The sequence below is a fragment of the Schistocerca serialis genome, chromosome 4, assembly GCF_023864345.2.
Source record: "Schistocerca serialis cubense isolate TAMUIC-IGC-003099 chromosome 4, iqSchSeri2.2, whole genome shotgun sequence".
Lineage (NCBI taxonomy): Eukaryota > Metazoa > Arthropoda > Insecta > Orthoptera > Acrididae > Schistocerca > Schistocerca serialis.
Genome location: NC_064641.1, coordinates 217,230,996 through 217,254,974, shown reverse-complemented (window position 1 = coordinate 217,254,974; position 23,979 = coordinate 217,230,996). Strand labels below are relative to the sequence as shown.

The following is a 23,979-nucleotide window of genomic DNA, read 5'->3' as shown; positions in this document are numbered from 1 at the left end:
TTTTCATGTAAAGGTTTTTGCAGACGAAATAAGTTTCTAGTTACTCAGTGGTTTACACCACCCTCCACCTCGTTTAAGTTTCTGGTTTCCAGAGAAATAATTTCCAGTCTAGATCTTAGGAATTATACTGTGCAAGCGATATTGCTATGTGCTTGATGTCGAGACGTATCGCGAAAATGCTATGATACTCTGTCAATACAAATGTTCTTGTAATCCCAGAGTCTGAAAATGGGTGCAGAAAGCAAGCAAGCAGGTCGGGGACAGAAACAGTAACATCTTTGTGCCATGGGAAACCAACCCAGCCTTTATAGAACAGTCTTTGCGGAACATTACGAGTGTCTGATGATCAATAACTATATGCAGGATGCAGAAGTGGTGATTCTGTATGGTGCAGGATGCGAATCATGTGTTTACTACATCGAAACGGTATGTGGTGATATATAGCCAGATTGGAGATCGGTTTCATGCTGAAATATTCAAGTTTCCGTCGTCACTGGCAGAGCAGGAAGAATGCATTTGATGTCATTCTGGCCTATTTTCGCTAAACAGGTCCTGTTAGGGCAAGAATTTCCATGCAGACAAGCTGATACATCACGAAACTTCCTACAACAACAACAAAAGCGGCCGTTAACTATTTCTGCGACACCTCACGAGTTACGAGAGGTAGACTTGGATCTTATTCACATAGAAATATGACATCAGTATATCACTGAAAGCCTTTTAGCTGTGCCTGCGAGGGTGAGCCGCTATGCAAACATTTTGCTGAGGGTGATCCACTATGTGAACATCTCTCTGGACAACAGGTACAAAGGCTATGCGTCACTGTGCTAGCAACTGGGCCTAGATAGACACATGTTTCGACGGGTATTCCTCTGGTGTCAAGTATGAAAGGGATGCTGCCGCCTCATGTTCATGGGACCCGAATGGACAACTGCACGTGGTTTGGCATCTGAGGCCGCATCGTCGCTTTGCGGGGGGCTGCCAGTGCATTCCGACTCCTGGGAGTGTGAGCGGTGATGTTCTGTGCAGTCCAGTGGACAGGGGGTGGCGGGCAGTGTGTGAACCACGATCGAAAGATTTTTAACTGTGCAATTACGCGTGATGTGTGTTTCATGACGGTTCTCCTTGCACGATTGGAATAAAAAGAAAAGCGATCTATTTAATTACTTCTTACAAGACGTACATCTTTCCAAACAGTAGAGAATGATGAGCAAGAGAAATCCGACCCCAGAAAATTGATTTTTTTAAAAATAAATTAACAATATTCCCTTGAATTTTCCATTGTGAGATCCTTCCTCTCCAATACAGAACCGCCAGTTTCCAGGCAGAGGAATGGAGGTGGAGAGGGGAGGGGAAGAAGGGCGGGAATGGGATAGTGGGGAGGGGGAATCGATTTCCTGAAAAATTCCTTAAATAAATAAATAAATGAACTATATTCCATACATTGCCTTGAATCCCATAAATTGTTTAAATAAACAATATTCCACACATTGTCTAAATTGTGTAAACAATATTCCATACACTGCAATCGATTTCCAGACAAATTCTTTAATTAAATAAATAAACTATATTCGATACAATACCATAAATAATTAAACGATATTCTATACATTGTCTAAATTGTGTAAGCAATATTCCATAAACCACAATTGAATTCCCTCCAAGTGACCGATCAACTGAGTCTTTTTCCCGCCAATTTCTGGGATAGAGGGAGGGTGGTTGGGGTTGGGGTTTACCAGAGGGGGAGAGATTAAGTAATTCATCAATTTAATTAAGTAGTCAACGAAATTTATAAGAGTGAGGGAGGGCTATTCCAATAACTCAGACCTGAGAGTGTGCCTAGTGGGGAAGAGGGGTGGGTTGGAGGTTTTCTGAGTGATGGTGGGGGGGGGGGAGGGAGGGGGAGGTAGAGGAACAATAGGTTAAGGACCTGTCCATCAACGAGAAGGTCAAAGGAGAACAATAGGTTTGCCCCTGAGTACATACCTGCCCCTGATGTAGGCAACCTGCACTAACGAAATGCACTGAAACTAACTTTGTCCCACTATTGAGGTCAACCTCTTTCACCATCTCAGTGGGCACTGCTTTTTTTCTCATATAGGCTTAGGCCTCATAGATCTGTAGTGGGGAGAAGCATTTTGAACTCTTTAACTGTATTAACAATTTTTATCTCTTCTGGAAAGTTATGTTACAACTTTTTTCGGTTTTTTGTGCACTTTCAGTTCGCCTATTATTTCTGCTTTCTTTTGCGTTGTTGATACCTTACATTACGATGAAAGTGTGTGTCCTTACGAAACACATTACAGCAAATTCCTGACAAAAGACAACACTTTATAAGATAGGGAACGTAAAATCGTAGCCTTTGCTGTATCTTCAGATGACCAGTTAGTACACTGTACTTCCATAACCACTTGCTGTTGACTGAAAAAGAGCCCTGAATCACATTTTAGTTTCAGTAACTTAGCGCTACATCGGCAGAGACGGTGCTTAAATCTACATTCTTTTCCCTTATGTCTTTTATTTCTCTTTCCATAATTTCTAATTCTTGACACAAACAAGCATTGTCTCATTCACAGCAATATTTGTTTTCACAGTTAACGTTTTGTCTAGTAGTGATTTCTTCATTAGTTGATAATATATTTATCTGTAAAATATCATCTACTCCATGGTAGGTTCGCTTTGCACCCAAATATTTCTCTTGTTATTAGGCTTATTAATATGCCCTTAGTCGGCACCTGGGGGTGGTAGATTTATAGTTGGACAGCATTCAGTCTTCAGCTTGCGTTTCGAAGGAATATCCAACAGTTCACTTGTCAAATCCCTGCCATACTCCCAGTCAGTAAAGTATACTGAGCAGAGCAGACACGAGCATTTTCAACTGAAAACGAATCTGCATGTTCAGTAGCGATTAACCATATTCGTTTTGTGTCATTGTTTTTGGAAAATACAGAAAATTTAATTCCTAAGATAGTTTCTTGTCTGAGGTGGTTAGTACAACTGGCGATCGCGCAGCTAGCAACTATTTTTCACTTAAAAACGTACTCTCAAATAACACTGTTGAACAAGGGTTCAATTTCTGATTTTAAAGTGTGTGCTTCTAAACGAGTTTACCATGGGGAATTCAAATATGTAAACAAAACATCGTTGTGAGGAATACTTTTTATGTAAGGCGTATACATATATATGTATATCCACAATTCGTGGCAAAGCACAAGCGTTATAGAGAAATACGGGTATGTTGTCGCATCCAGTAGTGATAGAACGTGACAATGTCTTGTTCAGCAGCAGGTGGGAAGAATTAGACGTCATTGGGCTATCCCCCGCGCACCTATGTCATTAAGACCACCTGCAATAGCTCATTAAGTCGTTCGGCGACAGCCCGGTCGCTGCCTCGGCAGTAAACCTTCACGCTTTCCAGCGGCAGGCGCATCGAGTTTACAAAAGTGGTGTTCGTCGTAATTTGTGTCAATCTTAACGAGTGGGTGTTTTGGCTGACAAGTAACCGTCTCTGTCATATTTTCGAGGACAGCTGAACTTATAAGTTCCTGTGTTTAAATTGATTTAGCCTGGTGCTGAAGGTAAATTGACTGCTTGTTTTTGTATATCAGCTTTTCTCTAGTTCTCTAGTATTAATGTAGTGCAGGTGTGTTACTGAAGAGGTATTTTTAAATTACCAGAAATGCCACGTTGTCATGGATGTCGATATAAGCCAGACAGCTTCTGCTATATCATTGGGAAGTTCACCTTTGTCTGAAATAGGAAGAAAATTTCAACAGTCATAAAGAAAGAATATAAACATTACTTTGGAGTAGAGGTAGGAGACCAAGATAAAAAATGGGCACCACATTTCTGTTGTGCTACATGTTACTGCAAACTAATTCAGTGGTGGAGAGGTAAAGAGAATATGGCGTTGTTCGCTGTGCCCATGGTGTGGAAAGAGCCCAAAGACCACATTACTGATTGTTATTTATGTCTAACAAAAATTCAAGGTTTTACAAACAAAAAATCGAAGAGTCTCATTGTTTCTATTGTATTGTATTGTATGTTAACCGGGGACCTAGAAACGACGGAGAGGCTCTGTCCTCGCCGCAGCCGCAGTGGTCCACAACCCCACGATGACCACCGCAGTCCACTTCACCCCTCCGCCGCACCACACCAAACCCAGGGTTATTGTGCGGTTCGGCCCCCGGTGGACCCCCCCAGGGAACGTCTCACACCAGATGAATGTAACCCCTATGTTTGCGTGGTAAAGTAATGGTGGTGTACGCGTACGTGGAGAACTTGTTTGCACAGAAATCGCTGACATAGTGTAACTGAGGCGGAATAAGGGGAACCAGCCCGCATTCGCCGAGGCAGATTGAAAACCGCTTAAAAACCATCCACAGACTGGCCGGTTCACCGGACCTCGACACAAATCCGCCGGGCGGATTCGGGCACATTGTTTACCCATCTCTGCCTTCAGCGAGAATGCCAGTGTAGCATTCTGACAGCCTTCCAGTAACTTCAATAGCTCCAAGTCAAATTCGGAGTGACAGTGAAGTAAGTAGTACTGAAGAAATCAGAGATGATGATCCTTTATATCACTGCACAAGTGAGTCATCGCCACATTTGTTAACATGAGCAGATTTAAATCATTTAGTACATGATCTAGGGCTAAGTAAACAAAAGGCGCAGCCGATTATTTAAGGTTACAAGAGTATAATCTACTCCACCAAAGTACTAAAATCAGTGTGTTCAGCCACAGAGAGCATGCCTTTATTTCCTATTTTGCAACTGACGGAGCACTGACATTTTGTAGTGACATTGTTGGCCTAATGAAAGTGCAGAACTTCACCTACATTTCACAGGAGTGGAGACTTTTCATAGATGGGCCAAAAACAACTCTCAAAGGTGTTTTGCTCCACAACGGAAATAAAATACCCTCTATTCCAGCAGCTTACGCCAGCTTGACCAAAGAGAGTTACGAATTCGTACAAAGGATACTAAATTAATTACAATACAATGAATACAAATGGAAAATATACAGATTTCACAGTAATTGCTATGGCACTGGGAATGCAACAAGGCTACACGAAGTATGCCTGTTTTCTTTGCGAGTAGGGTAGTCGAGACAGAAATTCTCATTATTTGAAAAAGAAATGGCCTAGGCGGAGATGGAAAGTGGGCGAAAAGAAGGTACAACGTGAAAGTCTGGTAGCTCCTGAAGATGTACTACTTCCACCGCTTCACATTAAACTTGGCCAAATGAAACAATTCGTAAAGGCCATTGTTCCAATAGGCAGTTGGTTTGCATATCTAGCTACCAGATTCCTCCGTCTTTCAGCTGCATAAGCAAAGGAAGGAGATTTGTGGGCTCACAAATCAAGGAGCTCCAGAAAGATGCAAATTTTGAAGCACATTTAACTGACAAAGAACAGACAGCATGAGACTGCTTCAAGATAGTGTCAGAAACTTACTCTGAAGAAGAAGAGCTACTGACTACAAAGTAATGGTGAATGACATGATCAAAGCATATCAAGATCTCGGGTGCAATATGTCTTTGAAGGTACTTCTTCGCAGAGTTGTAGTGACGTATCGAATGAACAGTGCGAAAATTCCATAAAGACATTTCTACCATAGAAAGGCGTTATGAAGGGAAGTGGGTACCTTCCATGTTAGCAGATTGTTGCTATAATATCATTCGAGAGAAGAAAGATTTATAATACAAGAGAAAGAAGTGATGTGCATTACAATACAGTGGCTTACTTTTGGTCAATTTTCTATAATTTCTCACGTCAAATAAATGCTACAAAGCATATACACAGAGATTACTGTGTTATATGCTAGATTTCATCCTCCATTAATGTGATGAACTTATAACATCATAAAAACTTGAATTTGTTTATCGAATTTCACCTCATGTTTGCTGTACTGTATCAGAAACAGAAAAAAGAAATAAAATTGCGATTAATCATAAACAATCCCTGACAGAAAAAAACTAAACACAGTTTTGAATTCAGCACTCGAAGTACAACTAGGATCACAATGTATTTTTTCAGAAATCGAAAAAGAATTTTGTTTGTAGAACAGTGTAATCTCGCAATATATTGATAATTACGGAGTATACTGTACTCCATCGCCAGTCACTAATAAAAATTCACTCTGACTTTAACCACCTATGGGCCGGCCGATGTGGCCGAGTGGTTCTAGCCGCTTCAGTCTGGAACCGCGCGACCGCTACGGTCGCAGGTTCGAATCCTGCCTCGGGCATGGATGTGTGTGATGTCCTTACGTTAGTTAGGTTTAAGTAGTTCTAAAGTTCTAGGGGACTGATGACCTCAGATGTTAAGTCCCACAGTGCTCAGAGCCATTTCAACCATTCAACCACCTAGGTTTCGCTCGGAACGCAATTAGAACACAATACTTTTGGCAACAGACAAATGCTGGGTACTGACCGCTGGTTGCGTTCATTGTGACGTCACCGCCACGGCTCTCTAATGCGCAAATATCTCGTGATCCCTACAGTGTATTCTAGTATCCGTGAGCATGTTCATATAGTGCTTGAGGGTGGGGGAGAGGCGTAAGGTTACGTAACAGCATGCATCACAACAGTAGCTAATAGTAGTTTCAACTACACACAGCAGTGACTTGCGAGCATCTGCTGCATACTTCCCTAAATTAGATACAGAGCTCTCATTGAAGGTGTGCCTGACAAGAAAGTTACAGCGAGGTAAAATGACAATGTTATTGTGTGAGATCTGTTTCCCATATTATCCTATGAAATAATTTGACAAAGTCTAGCGAAAACATTTGCAAGGCCTCGCTTATCGATTCAGTGCGCGCGCGTGTAAAGCACGCCAAACGCAAATTAAGTGCAACTCTTGCGAGTTTAGATCCTTTGTTGCGTCTGGGCAAGCAACTACTCCTTCATAATTGCTTTGGCTGCAGTCTTGATAAGTTGTCTCCATCGTCGAACCGCTGTAGTGCGGGTTTCCGGAAAAGAAGCGCACACGGAAAATTGCAGACACCGACGAAGATATGTTAGGTTGCGCAACAATATGCCTCGCGGTAGGATAGTATTGTTTAAACTACACATAGCACAGTGACGTAAGGTCGCTCCAGCCTGATTAGTACGGAATCGTACTTGTACGCCTATCTAAGTGTATTAGCGATGTTAAAAAATGGCAGAGCCATTTCATTAATTGTTAGTCCATATGATAGAAAATAGCCCAAATGTTATTTGTTTTAAATATCTGTGAATGTTTGTGGCGCCATGTAAAGAACAACTAAATCAAGATGTTAATCCATGCCAGTGGTAACACTACACGATAGTGACTAGGGCCCGTTGTCGAAACTGATAAGAAGTTTTACTTTCAGAAGATTATATATTAAATGTGCAGCTGTGCAACACTTGACTAGTGCATACATATGTAACCATATTAATCATGCAGGAAGTAACTCGCAAATCACTGTGGTGTGTATAGCTCAAACAATATCATTTGCAGCCGCTACCGCATTGCATATTGGTACATAGCCTTACACATCCTGAAATCTCTCGTGTCCACAAGTTTTCGTGTTCCCATCTTTTCGGGCACTCGCACTACAGGGATTTGACAATGGATGCAACCTGTCGGCAAGGTAGCCGAAGCAATAATTAAGGAGTAGCTCTTTGCCCAGACCCAACAAAGGATCTAAACTCGCAAAAATTATAATTGATTTGCATTTTGGCGTACTTTACATACCAGTGCGACCGCGAAGGGTGGGGGGGTTAACCGAAGCCATGACGTTTAAGCTAGACTTCCTCACATTATTTAATAGAATAATATGGGAAACAGATCTCTCATACATGAGTAACACACTACCTTTAATTTTCTGTCAGGACCGCCTTAGATGGGAGTTCTATATCTTACTTTGAAAAATGTTCAGCAGATGCTAGTGCCAAGTATGGCAGAAATGTCGATACAGCTGAGCTAGCAGCTTTCACACTCCAGTTGGAAGAACTGATGAAGAGCACTAACATAGCTTCTCCTTTGGATGTAACAAAAATTTCTTTCAGGGTGTAGGTCTTCCATGTGGAAAATGTAGTTCGTGAAACTATAGTACTGCAGGGTACAGTTATACATACTGGGGTTATCACAGAGATGCATGAAAACATGGTTTTGTTTAAAGTGTAGTGCAAGTTACTGAGACTATATTCATCCAGTGTTTGACAATGAGAGCCCTTAGCAGTTACCAACAAATTTCAAACATAAATTTTGACTTTTTCAACTTTTTCTTGTTTAGATGATGAACGTCAAATACACTCCTGGAAATTGAAATAAGAACACCGTGAATTCATTGTCCCAGGAAGGGGAAACTTTATTGACACATTCCTGGGGTCAGATACATCACATGATCACACTGACAGAACCACAGGCACATAGACACAGGCAACAGAGCATGCACAATGTCGGCACTAGTACAGTGTATATCCACCTTTCGCAGCAATGCAGGCTGCTATTCTCCCATGGAGACGATCGTAGAGATGCTGGATGTAGTCCTGTGGAACGGCTTGCCATGCCATTTCCACCTGGCGCCTCAGTTGGACCAGCGTTCGTGCTGGACGTGAAGACCGCGTGAGACGACGCTTCATCCAGTCCCAAACATGCTCAATGGGGGACAGATCCGGAGATCTTGCTGGCCAGGGTAGTTGACTTACACCTTCTAGAGCACGTTGGGTGGCACGGGATACATGCGGACGTGCATTGTCCTGTTGGAACAGCAAGTTCCCTTGCCGGTCTAGGAATGGTAGAACGATGGGTTCGATGACGGTTTGGATGTACCGTGCACTATTCAGTGTCCCCTCGACGATCACCAGTGGTGTACGGCCAGTGTAGGAGATCGCTCCCCACACCATGATGCCGGGTGTTGGCCCTGTGTGCCTCGGTCGTATGCAGTCCTGATTGTGGCGCTCACCTGCACGGTGCCAAACACGCATACGACCATCATTGGCACCAAGGCAGAAGCGACTCTCATCGCTGAAGACGACACGTCTCCATTCGTCCCTCCATTCACGCCTCTCGCGACACCACTGGAGGCGGGCTGCACGATGTTGGGGCGTGAACGGAAGACGGCCTAATGGTGTGCGGGACCGTAGCCCAGCTTCATGGAGACGGTTGCGAATGGTCCTCGCCGATACCCCAGGAGCAACAGTGTCCCTAATTTGCTGGGAAGTGGCGGTGCGGTCCCCTCAACGGCACTGCGTAGTATCCTACGGTCTTGGCGTGCATCCGTGCGTCGCTGCGGTCCGGTCCCAGGTCGACGGGCACGTGCACCTTCCGCCGACCACTGGCGACAACATTGATGTACTGTGGAGACCTCACGCCCCACGTGTTGAGCAATTCGGCGGTACGTCCACCCGGCCTCCCGCATGCCCACTATACACCCTCGCTAAAAGTCCGTCAACTGCACATACGGTTCACGTCCACGCTGTCGCGGCATTCTACCAGTGTTAAAGACTGCGATGGAGCTCCGTATGCCACGGCAAACTGGCTGACACTGACGGCGGCGGTGCACAAATGCTGCGCAGCTAGCGCCATTCGACGGCCAACACCGCTGTTCCTGGTGTGTCCGCTGTGCCGTGCGTGTGATCATTGCTTGTACAGCCCTCTCGCAGTGTCCGGAGCAAGTATGGTGGGTCTGACACACCGGTGTCGATGTGTTCTTTTTTCCATTTCCAGGAGTGTATTTAACACAGTGAATTATTTTAAAGTAATCAGAAGATTGCAGCTGTTTTATACATGGGAGTTTAATTCTTTAAAGAACTGCTGGTTTACTGATTCATCTCCAGCTGAACTCAGTGCATACTTCAGTCACAGTTTTCTGATATGAGCATAGCTTCCCCCAAAGTAGGTCATAGATTTTTCTCTTGCAGTCCATCATGCCAGAAAAATTTGGACTAGACATTGAAACTTAGGATTCATGTTGTCGGCACCAAATCATTTGACAACATTAGCGTATTGGAGATATGTTTTACTATTACCAAGACATTACACAATGGATGACAACTGAAACTTCCTGGCAGATTAAAGCTGTGTGCCAGACCAAGACTCGAACTCGGGACCTTTGCCTTTTGTGGGCAAGTGCTCTACCGACTGAGCTACCCAAGCACAACTCACAACCAGTTGTGAGTCGTGCTTGGGTAGCTCAGTTGGTAGAGCACTTGCCCGCAAAAGTCAAAGGTCCCGAGTTCGAGTCTCGGTCTGGCACATAGTTTTAATCTGCCAGGAAGTTTCAAATCAATGAAGACTCGGTTGCAGAGTGAAAATTTCATTCTGGGAACATCCCCCAAGGCTGTGGCTAAGCCATATCTCTGCAATATCCTTCCTTCCAGTAGTGCTAGTCCTGGAAGTTTCACAGGAGTACTTCTGAGAAGTTTGGAAGGTAGGAGACAAGGTACTGGCGGAAGTAAAATTGTGAGGACGGGTCGTGAGTGTGCTTGGGTAGATCAGTTGGTAGAGCACTTGCCTGCGAAAAGCAAAGGTCCCGAGTTCGAGTCTTGGTCCAGCACACAGTTTTAATCTGCTAGGAAGTTTCAAATCAGCGCACACTCCGCTGCAGAGTGAAAATTTCATTTTGGATCACAACTGTTTGAAATTTGCTGTAGAGATACAAACACTGATTACTGCTGTGGATGTAACAGCTCTGGGTTGTCTTGAAGGACAATTTACTTTACACCCTTGTTGTAACTGACTATATTACCTGCACCACCAAAACTGTGATCACGTCGCAACTTCATTTGTAGTATGTGTCTTAGAACGATGCTTCTTTTGGTAGTTGCTAGAAATTCTACTCTGGAGTACAGCAGACTATATAAATGGAGAAAAGTTATTTTATTTTGAGAGTCACCATGTTGATGCAACTTACACAAGACCTGAACTTCTCCTGGTTTATTTTGAATGTCTCGATGTTGATGCAACAGACACAAAGCATGAACTGCTCCCAGGCAGCCACATCCATGATCAGATCTGCAACATCTTAAAATGGAAAACATTTTATCTGGTGTACTATATCTCACTGGATCATGTGAGTCATAACATTATTGTTTAGAATTATTTTTCTAGTAAAATTTTCTTTATGTGTTCTTATATTTTTCCAAAGACATTTCCAAACAGTTAGGTTCAATACACCATATTCAGTCTTGTCCTGCTATCATTTGTATGGAACTCACATTTTCTCTTTAATAGTGGCCTTGTTCATCTTGATATTTCCTTTCCTGAGCTTTCTTTGTGCCTAACACATTTTTTCTGTCTCTGGCATAACATTGTTCATACAATTATCTCTTTGGTGTATGTCTGTACAGCTTTCATTTTATAAGATGCTGAATGTATTGTGTAATTTAATCTGGGATAGCTCCCTATTCTTAAATGAATTCTTGTAATCTACAGTTGATGACATACTGTATACTAATCCCACTCATTATTTGTAGGTGTTGGAACGGTCCTGGGAGGTGGTTGATGGAGTCAACGTGTCTCTTCGATTGTGGGATACATTTGGTGATCATGAGAAGGATCGCAGATTTGCATATGGAAGGTACGTTTAACACATGTTCAATATTTTCTAATATTCCGTAACTGTTCATGTTAACAAATATGCAAAGTGTACCTCATTCCATATTCTTAATCACAGAGATTAATCAATATTTTGTTTCTAGCTAATAGTGTAAACGTTTGGAGACATACCACCTCATCATGACTTATGAGATACTGTTGAATTAAGAAACTTGTTTATTCAATTTTGTGATTTCACTTATGTGAAGTACCCTATTAGCTCATCACATTCATGTTGATTGATATTTTCTTTGTAATTGTTAGTGATGTACTGAAAGAAAATTGAAATTGTGTGCAACTAATCAGAACATTTAATGTATATGGAAATTCTGAGATGCTCTTTGCATCTTAAAATGAAATATGCACATTTCCTAAGAGCACTCAGAAAAATTTTTGAAGGAAGTTTGTGTCCATTAATGCACTTTCAAAACAAAACAAAAAAAGCAATGATGTTCTATTGTTACACGTTTCGACAATGTGCAACTAATAGAACCACTAGAAGGGCTTTAGTCATTCTCTCCATACTGTTCATTTGCCTTCAGCCAATTGGATACTGCTGTGCAATAATTTTGTTCAGAGTGAAAGTATTAATTATTATTGTAACTTTTTAGCAATTACTGATCCCCATGTTCATTAATAATATGATAGATTTAGACATGAGATAAAGTCTTTTGAAAATCAAACATAGAAACAGCCATATAAAATACTTTTTTGTTCAGGAACTGGCGAGTTTTCCAAATTAATCTCAAATAAATGAAACAACATTGGCCTCTGAACGATGTTCTTCCTCAGTAATGTGGGATCTCAGAGGCAGCCAAAGCAATATTTTTTGGAATCTGTGAATGCAGACAGTTCTGCATCCACTTTATTCTCCAGATCTTATTTGTTTTCAACAATGTAGAAGATACCATCTATAGGCATAATTCTGTGTCTCTTGAAACAGCTGTCCTTCATATAATTATCTTGCCTTATCTCCCTCACCAGGTGTTACCTGTTGGATACTGCACCAATTCATACGAAGTGAAGGATACCACACTGAGAGGATACAAAGATACATTTTGGAAACACATGAATTTAGATTAATTTTTCAAAACTGTTACAATGATTCCACATCAGTTCCATTTTTACCGTAATGCAAAACAATTTATTTCCATTGAATGTTCTTTATTTGTTTGTATCAGTGATCAGTAAACTCCAAGTTCCACACAATAATATGATGGAAAAATAATGAGAAGAATAGAAACAATGGTATGAGTAAATTTCAAGAAACGTCAGTGAGCAACACATGTAAACCAAGGCTGAACATAGAATCTTATTGCTCAGAGACACAAAATTTGTAATCTCTGTCTGTCAGAGTGATGATAACATCCTTATCTGCTCATATATTACTTAACTTTATTGAACTTCACCTATTAGTGTTCCATATACAGTAATACAGCAATGGTACACTACAGTAATGAGGGAAAATGTTGCACAAATTGTACATATTTACACTTAATCTCACCACACATATATCTACATCTTTACTCCCACATCATGATTCATGGATCTCATTATGAGGATGGATATGCATGGGCTGAACAACAATCTTTGATGTTGTTACAACATCACAAGATTATTAATGTGGTTGGATTATGATATTGCTAAGTCATTGGCTATACTCAACATTTTCTTAAATGGTTATAAGTAAAAAATTTAAATGGCAGAATAGTCACTTATTTCTCTTTACAAGCTGTATTTGATAACTTATGTGAAAGAATTTACTTCCTTGGTTTCAATTGTAAGAAGAACGTGATATTAATCACTAATTTTATGAACCTGATGCATGCTTTTGTGAAAGTTCAGCATATGGGGAAATAAGAACTACTGCAACAAGTATTGGTCTCAATATTTGAATGTAGACTTTACCAATCTACACTGCTGATGAAAAGCTCTAAGAATTACAGCTGAATATCTATGATGCAAACGCACAATAATTCAATGACTATCACACTCCTCATCTTCTGGTGAACTGTTGGGATGTCACATATGTTCCTCGATTTATGTATTAGGGGTAGCTGCCCCATCCTCCTGGGTGAATGTGCAAGGATCCAAACTACACTGGTGTTGGAGCAGGGGGTGATGGGAAGGTGGGCTATGAGATTCAGTCAGTTTCTCCTGCCTGGCATGTCAACAATTGATAAGCATGCTTGTGATATATGGCTGCTAGTGTGGGATTTGACACTAAGTAAGCTGTATCCCGTTTCTCTATTTACAATATTGTCATGAATCCTTACTTCTATTGATTCACTTGTTATACTGTCCTTATTTTGATAATACCAAGTTGCTGTGTAGAGCCAATAGATGTTGAGAGTGTGTAACAATATATAGATATCTTTTAATAACGTTACATTTTACAGTAACCTATATGTGTACATTTTTATTGTAAATATATAATGACAGTGCAAAATTTTTATAGGTTTTTACTTGCTGTACAAAAGACCAATAAAAATACAATACAACAATAAAATTGACAGAAGCAAGCATTCACAACAATCTTGACGAGAGACAAGTGCAGCATAGTTCACAGTGTGAAATTCTGTGTTAACATCAGGAGCTTGCCCAGCACTGGTCGACATGCCACGCTGGTCAAGACTGCCTGTAAGGAAGTCTAAAGAGGCCTCCAGACCCTCCTCAACATCCCTTTCCCAGTATTAATACACAGTGGACCCCAGTGCCTGCACTCAGCACAAGGTGACATGTGCGTGTGTATCAGTCTCAAGTTAGTTCATAGTGGACATAAACTCATTAGGAACAAAAATGCCTATGCTTGCTATTTTAAGTTTCATCTGATTTCATGTTAGTAGTTCCTATGTGGGTACTGGTGAACAGTTTCCTGTATTCTACGTGATTAGTTCTTTATGTTTCAGGTCACTGACGGTTACACTTCAAGTGATCAGTGCTTTCTGTTGGATAATCATTAATTTTTGTTTGATGTATTACTTTCTATGTTCTACAGCCCAGACACATTTTGGCTGAGTTGTTTAAATGTACTTGCAAGAAACACAACTTTCTTTCTGAAATTAACTTCATGAAAGATCCTCTCTCTCTATCTCTCTCTCTCTCTCTCTCTCTCTCTCTCTCTCTCTCTCTGTGTGTGTGTGTGTGTGTGTGTGTGTGTGTGTGTGTGTGTGTGTTTGTGTGTGCGCACACGCATATATTTAGATAATTATTTATAAGAATAGCACATTTATTTAACTTGATTTAATTAATGTTTTATGCAGGTCAGATGTGGTGCTGTTGTGTTTTTCCATTACAAATCCAGTTTCACTGAGAAACTGTAAGATTATGTGGTACCCTGAGATAAGGCGATTTTGTCCTCAAACACCAGTTCTGCTTGTTGGGTGCAAGAGTGATCTGCGTTACATGTACAGAGATGAGACATATCTTAGCTTCTTCAGGGATCGTAGTCCTTTTGTGAGGTATGTATTTACTAAAAACACAACCACCTTCTTCTCATTTTCTTTTTACCACGTTCCATTTTATGGAACATTGACAGTACTTTTGGAAGTACTTCTAAAAGGTTTATTGCCTCCTGTGGGTAGTGCTGTTCAGTTTCTAATAACTCTCGGTATTTTTTTTGATGACTTAATCATCATTATTGTGCAAATTGAGGACATGCTTCAATTAAAAGCAAGAATTTTGACCAAAAAATCCATCAAGGTCTTAAAGAATGAATGACGGAGGTACTGTAAGGAGTGTTACAACACTGTTATATGTATTGTTAGCATATGTAATTATTTGTGATGCTTATAGTGTTACATCATTTATGCTGATGTCTGTTTAATCAGACGCCATTTATGTATGTAACTAGTTAGTTATACTGTATTTCAGGACAACACCCTTCTTATAATAATTTTTAGAGCTACATGATTCACAGTCCCATTTTAGGCATTTGTCATAAAAACCATTTGTGTTATGGTAGTTTCACAGATAAAAGCATTAGGTTTAAAATGCATCAAGTCATTATGCTTTCTGCTAGTGTACAGATATCAGTAACAAGGAGTCCATTAAATATTTACCTTCACCCTACTTATCTTCACCTTTTTTTCATGAAAGGACCTGAAGATATTTAAACTGTGCTTCTAATATGTGAACAGACCTAAAGCATGTTTACTGAGTTGTAGTTCGTAAATGATAAGTGGAGTTAATTACAGAACTGTGAACTGTGGAAATGAAAAATACTAAATGACAACTGTATTCAGCTGAGAAATAGTGTTTGGGTTACTCTCAACCTGGGGTCTTAGTGATCTGCTCTTCTTTTCTAACCTTCCTTGAGCTGTTTCTCTTTCCTCCCTGAGGAAGGAACTAACAGGTCAACAAGCTAGAACAGTTTTTTTTCTTTTATATGTGTCTATTAGATGTCTTGTAATTTCATCTCCTGAGGGCAAGTACTGTCCACCCATGTCATCTTGTAGTAATTTTGTTACTGAGGGGATTGACAAGATTAAAGAGACATAGATTTGCTACTCAGTAATCTTCTTCAGGAGGTGTAATTTATAGTACTGCCAACAGAAACATTTAAATTAGAAAACAATAATGCGAGCATTCTTCTTTGGAAAAGAAAGAGGTTTGGTAAAAGAGTGGTGACATGACTTCAGATCCTAGATTGAGAGGGACTCACCCATTGCTGGGATAAAGAGAGCTGAAGATAAAGGAGAAGTCATCAGAGAGAGTAGTAGGCCTCAAATAGTACTTTGGGAAGTACTGTGTCATTTCCAGCCTAAGGTAATCAGAAGGACAGGATGAGAAGTAATGATGAATTAAAGAGGAAGGAGAGTGAGATGTGGAAGTAATAATGCAATTAATGACTAGGAAGACAGGAGAAAATAACACAGGGCAAAAAGAATCCTTTTAAGTTAGAGAGAGTGTGACTGGAGGGAAGGGGAGGCAGGAGAAAATGAAAATAAAGAAGTGAGTGAGTAAATTATGATTTCTTCCTTACATAAAAAAGGGGTGTCGGTAGTAGAGGGTAGGGGATGAGAGAAAATGTGAAGGTAGACACAGCCTGGAGATAAGTTTGAACACTACAAACTACTCTCCGTATGATGAAAGAAGAGTCTGACAGCTGCCAATGCAGTTTCTGGCTTTCAGTTGTGAGCTGCAAAAGGCTGTTGACAATACCACCTGAAAGCCATAGTCACCTACTACTTTGGCAACATAGAGTTCTTGCCATAGAAACATAAACAAAAATCCTTTACAAATGTCTGCTTGTGTCTGTGTATGTGCGGATGGATATGTGTGTGTGTGCGAGTGTATACCTGTCCCTTTTTCCCCCTAAGGTAAGTCTTTCCGCTCCCGGGATTGGAATGGCTCCTTACCCTCTCCCTTAAAACCCACATCCTTTCGTCTTTCCCTCTCCTTCCCTCTTTCCTGATAAAGCAACCATTTGTTGTGAAAGCTTGAATTTTGTGTGTATGTTTGTGTTTGTTTGTGCGTCTATCGACCTGCCAGCGCTTTTGTTTGGTATGTCTCATCATCTTTGTTTTTAGATATATTTTTCCCACGTGGAATGTTCCCCTCTAAAATATGTTGTGTGATAGATTGTTGTAGGTGTGTGAAGCAGTCATGCCAAGCCCATTTTAACTGCGAGTGAACTACTTTCACCATAGAGACTATTAGCTTGGTCCTACACGATTTAGTTTAGTGTGGACTCCAAACCACCACAGTATTGTTTGGCTTTCTTTGCACTAACAAATCATTTCCAGAGATGAAAGAAGTGATAAATGACAGACCTTTTTGGATTTATAGTCTGGCACTGTTTGCTAAACAATGGGACCACCTCATAAGAGAGTAAATATATTTCACCAATGGGCAACAGCTACGTACAGCAATGTCAGAGAGGCTTCTAATATCAACAGAGTTCTAACAAATATATTACATATTGGATTTGTTCCTGGGCATAAAACTTGTTTAGAGGGGTCACAAACAAGTCACAGATAACTGAAGGTGACTGAGGGAAGAGGGGAGCATGGAGGTAGAAGTCCTGCTCTCACCAATTGGTTGTCAATTTTTCAGCACACCTGCTGATGACAGTATCATTGCTTGGTGAAATATTGCACCTTTTGGAAAAGGGGTATGTGAATAGTCACATGAGGGGATACGCTGGAGATAAGGTTTGAGGATACTAGTACTGGGTGTGAAGATGCAATTGGCCTGTGTAGCGTAGTAAGATACTAGATACCATTGATTATAAATTTCGTGTCCATCTTTGGATTGGCACATATTGGAAAATTGTATCTGTTTACAGAGAGTTTTTGTATATCTTGCCTGCATATTTCTCGAATGAATACTTGATAAAAATGCATATTGCAATACAGTGCATGAACTGGGATATGAGTAACATCATAAAGAAGTTGGCAATATGTCTCATGCAACAGATAATAACGAGCAAGTAGCTAAAAAATATAATTAAGGCAAGTTCTAAGAAGTGCAACATGTAATTATTAGTCTTATAGGAAAAGATATATTGCTACTTACCATAAAGAAGACATGTTAAGTTGTAGACAGGCACAATTAAAAGACATTTACATAAAGCTTTTGGCCACAGCCTTCATCACCAAAAGAGAAGCACACAGGTAACATACTTCATGCTCACAATTCTGGCCCGAGCTGTTGGAGTTGGCAGTCATGTGTGCATGAGGTCTGCTTGCTTGTGTGTGTGAATGGCATGTGTTTCTGTTTTGCTGATGAAGGCTGTGGCTGAAACTTTGTGTAAATGACTTTTAATTGTGCCTGTCTGCAACTGAATATGTCTTCTGTATGGTAAGTAGCAATCTGTATTTTCCTTCATTGTTGAAATTTGTACCTGGTGTTTCCATTGTTTAATTATTAGTCTTGGTAATTATTTGTGTTTAATATTTACTAAATGAAATTTTTATTCATAAGTATTCTATTTCTAGAAATATTATTAATAATTTTAGACAGCTGTTGATTAACATTTTGAGTATTATATTATCTATTTTATAAACAAGTATATGTTTATACTAGCCTATAGATTTTGCAGTTTCTCAGTGTAATTTCATGCTGTGAACTATGTTTCTAAGTCGATAATTTAAGATTAAAATGTACTTAGTTTGTTCATTTCTATTCACTCATTTACCCACTATGATCTAGAAGTCTTGTCATCAAGGGGGACTTCAGGAATTATGATAACTTTTTCCAGTAAACCAAATAAAATGACTTCCCATTCTCACCTAAATTGCTCTTTATTCACTGAAAACAGATACTAGAATCAGATCAGAAGTAGAACAGGTAATTAACCAACAATTATTTTGTTAACAGTGGAAGTCACTTACAGTTAAATTAATTTACTAGTAACAGGTGCATTTTCATCAGAATAAACAAATAGAAACATTATTTAGTGTATGTGGTCTCATTCATTCAGTCAGTGTTCCATAGATACACCGAAAAAGGCAGACCTTTAAAGATGTTACAAAACTTTTTAACAGGTAGGTTCGATCAGCATGCAAGTATTATGAAGATACTTCATGAACTCAAATAGGAATTCCTGTAGGATAGATTATGCTCTTTTTGTGAGGCACTATTGCAGGAATTTAGAGAACCAGCATTTGAGGCCAACTGAAGAATGATTCTGTTGCCGCCAGTGTGCGTTTTGTGTAAGAATCACAAAGATAAGATGTGAGAAATTAGTGCTTGTATGGAAGCTTTTAAACAGTCATTTTGCCCTCACTTTACTTGTGAGTGGTATTGGAAAGGAAATGACTAGCAGTGATATGTGGTATCCTGTGCCACACAATATACAGTGGTTTGTGGAGTGTATATGTTGATGTGGAATGAGTCAAGGTGTGGATTAATAAAAGACAAATGTAAACTTTATTAAGCACAAAGTATCATTAAGCAGCTGAATTCCATTCATGCTTATGACAGCTGAATTTAATAAGGAAAATTAGAAAGAAAGTTGGTACTTTGAAAAAGCTACTACCACCCCAGTAATACTATGTAGCTGCTATTTATCTGATATTGCTAGTCTAATGTTCATTTGATTCCATTGGTATTTTTCAAAGAAAATACTTACATACATATTATGTCCTGGTCATATCACATCGCTACTTGTCATGCAGGTTTACAGTGAACACTCTTCTTGCCATGTAGCTAGCATTAATTTTCAGCCCTTAATCTAAATATACAGATAATTTGTAAGAAGAGTGGCTAGTGAAATGTTTTTAGTATTCTTCTGAATTTGTTGTAATTCCTAGTTTCTTGCTTTAAGCTATATTGAAGCTTGCTAAATATTTTGCCATCAAAGTACATAACTCCTCTTTGAACAATATACAAATTTGACAAGTCTATACACCAAATTATTTTTGTGTCTTGTGTTGTGTCTGTAAATCTTAGTTCAGCATAAACTGATTTTTGTCATCAGGAGAACCTAAGCATTAAATCTATTATTGCACCATTTGGGCAATAGAATAACATGCACGCAGACAGCTGATCTTTCAAGCTCTACTGAAAGCTCTTTACAAGCAAAGTATTAACTACTATGAAAATGTGCAGCATGATTCAAATGCTCAATCAGAAGTGGTAATAGGCCTACCCTTTTGTTTATGGCAACTTTCTACTATCTCTTTATCTCTTATCTGCCTAGGTCATAATTGGCAGGTGAAAAGCCATAGGCAGAGGCTTTGTCAACCTTTGTGAGCAAACAGTTGTGTGGTAGAACCTTGGTGTTAGTACTGTTGTAGCTGAATAGCACAACACAAATGGCGCCATTTCTCTACAACTAACAGGAAAACGTGGAGTGTTAAGCTTGTCACCAATTTATAGTGGCCCACCTGTTACTAGCAAGTAATATAACCCATGCATCCCCTCCCTCATTTCAAAAAGTGACTGTTGGTGATTTAGGATCAGTAAAATATAAGAAATGTGTTGCTGGTGGTCTTATGACACCGTTAGAAATGCAATATCCATTTTGTGCTCAAAAAGTAACAGAAATTTTAATTTTTCTTAAAGGATCTTTATTTATTCATCAAAATCAGATTAATGCCCCTCACATACAGTACACATGTTCCAGCACTTGTTTCTATCTTGGAAGTACTTCTGGAACTCACTTTTCATTATGGTGTTCAGCTCCTTCAGTTATTCTGTTTTTATCTCATAGGTGGTGGCAAAACTATGTTCTTTCATGGTTCTCTTCAGCCATGGGAATAGAAGGGAGTCACAGGGGGCCATGTCTGGCAAATATGGTGGCTGAGCCAACTGAACGATTTTGTTTTTTGCCAAAAAATCATGGACAGTCATTGAGATGTAAATAGGAGCATTATTATGATGCAGTTTCCACAAGTGATTTTGCCACCATTTTTTCTTCATATTGTTTCACGCAGACAGCACATAACTTCTATGCAGTATTCCTTATTGACTGTATGATCGTAAGGCAGGAATTATTGATGCACTGTTGCATTGAAATCAAAGGAAACTGTGAGAAGAACATCCACATGTGATCAACCTTGTTGATTTTTTTATTTTTATTTTTTTATTTTTTATTTTTTGGTTTTGGCTCTTCATGCAGTTTTCATTGGAATGATTGGCCCTTGGTTTAGATGTCATACATGTATATTCATGTTTCATCAGCTGTTATAACCTTCTTTAGAAGTTGTGCATCATTGTTGCCTTCACTCAGCAAATCATGACTGATGTCTATGGTCGAAAATAACAATTTCTGAACAAACTTTGACACTACACATTTCATGCCCAAAACATTAAAGAAAAATTGTTTGGCATGAGCCAGAGGATATGCTCATATCACCAGCAAACCCTCTGATAGTGAGTCAGTGATTACCTAGTTCCATTTTCTTTACTTCTTCCTCGTTGTTGTCAGTAACTGATGTGCTATGGCATCCAGGGTGGTTCTCATCTTCAGTGTCTTCTCAAATCTCTTTAAAATATTTATATCACTCGTAAACTCTTGTCTTACTCGTAGTAAATTCACCAAAACCCACAGTCAACATTTCGATGGAGTGCTGTACTTGATTCCATTTTTCATGCAAAATTTTATGAAAATTCTTTGATCCATCTTTTTTGAAAGTAAAAATTCATTGAGCACTCAAAAACTTGTATAACCTTTTTGACTGTTAACAATAAACTAAATATTCAAAGCAGCTGGAAAAAATTGGAAATCAAATGTAAAAAGCCTATGAAATTAAAAAAGTCCTGTTACTTTTTTTATCATACCTTGTATTGAAGCACCTGCTCTTCAGCTAATTCCTTTATGCCTTGAGGAAGGCCACTGCAGAATGGTCAAAACCTTGATTATTTTACCTTGTAAGTATTTTATAAGATGTCATGGCAGTACACCTATAAATATGTTAATGAGAATGACACCTGCTGCAAAAGCTTCACATTTATTTTTAGAAAATATATATGAAGTAGCTTGAAAAAATAATGGTTTTGTTATTATTGTTGAAAGAACAGCAGTATGACCAGCATAGACTCTTGCATATAAATGGTATGAAATAATATTAAAATCTGTGTGTTGGTTAAGAATAATATTACACCATAGGTTCCACTGAGACAGCAGTTTTTCATGGTAGCTCACTATCAGAAACTAATAGGTTTAAACAAGTACATTTATTTATTTAAACATTTTGATATTAATGATCTATAAGGGGCGTTCAAAAAGAACCAAGCCAGAGGCATAATTACAGAAAGCAGTACCTGTGTGGTAGAAGTATTGACCCTGGCTGTGGAGACACTTGTCCCACTGTGACACAAGGCAGTGAATGGCTGTCTCATAAAATTCCTGCGGCTGTGATGTTAACCAGTTCCACACGTACAGCTGGATGTCGTCATCCACATGAGTGCAGGAAAGGTTATGCTGACGTTCTTCTTTGACCAAGATGGCCTCCTTCTGATTCACTTCCTGCAGCACAGGACAACAGTGAATGCCCGGCATTATTGCAAACCTTGACCACCCTTCGCCAAGCGATCAAATCAGAACGACCAGGCAATCTCACCCATTGGGTCATTCTGCTCCATAACAATGCAAAGCCTCATACGGCCAACACAGTCATGGCACTCCTGCGGAAATTCAAATGGGAGGTTCTCGGTCACCCTCCATACAGTCCAGACCTCTCTCCCTCTGATTTCACCATTTTTGGTCCCCTTAAAAAGGCTCTGAGGGGCAAATGATTTACCTCAGACAACAACATCCAGCTGAACATGCAGAACTGGTTATGAGACGGCCGTTCACCACCTCGTATGACAGTGGGACAAGTGTCTCAACAGCCAGGGTCGATACTTCTAACAACAGGTACTGGTTTCTATGATTATGCCTCCAGCTCATTTCTTTTTTGAATGCCCTTATATAATAATTATTTTTCAAACTTCACGTTGCTCGTCAGTATTATGCTGTGCATAGATTATCGTTAACCACAGTGATTTTTATTTATTAAAGATCCATATAATCATATAAATAAACTGTATGGAAGAGTAGTATATGTAATAAAAATAAAATAAATATTGATTTACAATTTTGCAAGATAGAAATATAGTGCAGAGCTATTTATGAATTTTTTTTCAGTTCAAATACATGTATCTATATGAAACAGATGAAATGTTCTACTCTTGCTCTTTTTGTAATGGTAGTGAGCAGAAGAAACATAATTGCAAATGAAATGTAATATAATACCAAAACAGTCACCGTAATGTCTGTGTTGAACTGCTCAGCAGTACGCTAAAATAATTGTTTATTTATATGTTTCAATGGATTGTGTTCATAATAAACTTCATGATGTGATACATATTAGTTTCAAAATGTACTTGGTTTATAAACATCGGTTCCTGAGTGAGTCATAAATAAATGTATTACAAACATTTCACTGCCTCCTGCAGATATAGTCAATTCATCTTTTCTGACGGGCATGTTTCCATAATGTTTAAAAATGACAAAGGTGGTCTGTATTCATGAGAAAGGAGACACATCAAATACAGGAAACTATAGACCAATTGCCTTGTTATCAAGATCTAGTAAAATCGTAGAAAAAGTTATGTGTAATAGGTTAAAGAAATTTTTAGAGAAAAACAAAATTCTCACTGATATTCATCTTGGATTTAGGAAAAATAAATCAGTAACTAGTGCCATCTATGATTTTATACACAATGCTCTGCAAACAATGGACAAAAAACAGAAGTGCCACTGGCACTGCCACTGACATTGGCAGACTTAAGTATAACCTTTGACATATTGGAGCACAAGTTCCAGTCTTGGGCCAACCCTCTTTCTCCTTTACATAAACAATGTAGACCTAAACTCTAAGTCACAAACAGATGCAGAAACATCCCAAGTCAGCTACATGCAGCTGTAAATAAAACTACAGCATATCTAAACAGATGGTTTGAAGGAAAGAAACTACTG

At 39.3% G+C, this 23,979-nt stretch overlaps 1 protein-coding gene across 1 annotated transcript in view; it reads left to right on the top strand.

Annotated features, from left to right (window-relative positions):
• The window catches only part of LOC126473222 (rho-related BTB domain-containing protein 1-like), a 415,532-nt gene that overhangs the window by 265,109 nt on the left and 126,444 nt on the right, over positions 1–23,979 (top strand). The window contains exons 3-4 of the mRNA XM_050100131.1: positions 11,447–11,550; positions 14,831–15,028. Of these exons, the coding sequence (XP_049956088.1) occupies positions 11,447–11,550; positions 14,831–15,028 (302 nt within the window). The remainder of the gene's footprint in view (positions 1–11,446; positions 11,551–14,830; positions 15,029–23,979) is intronic.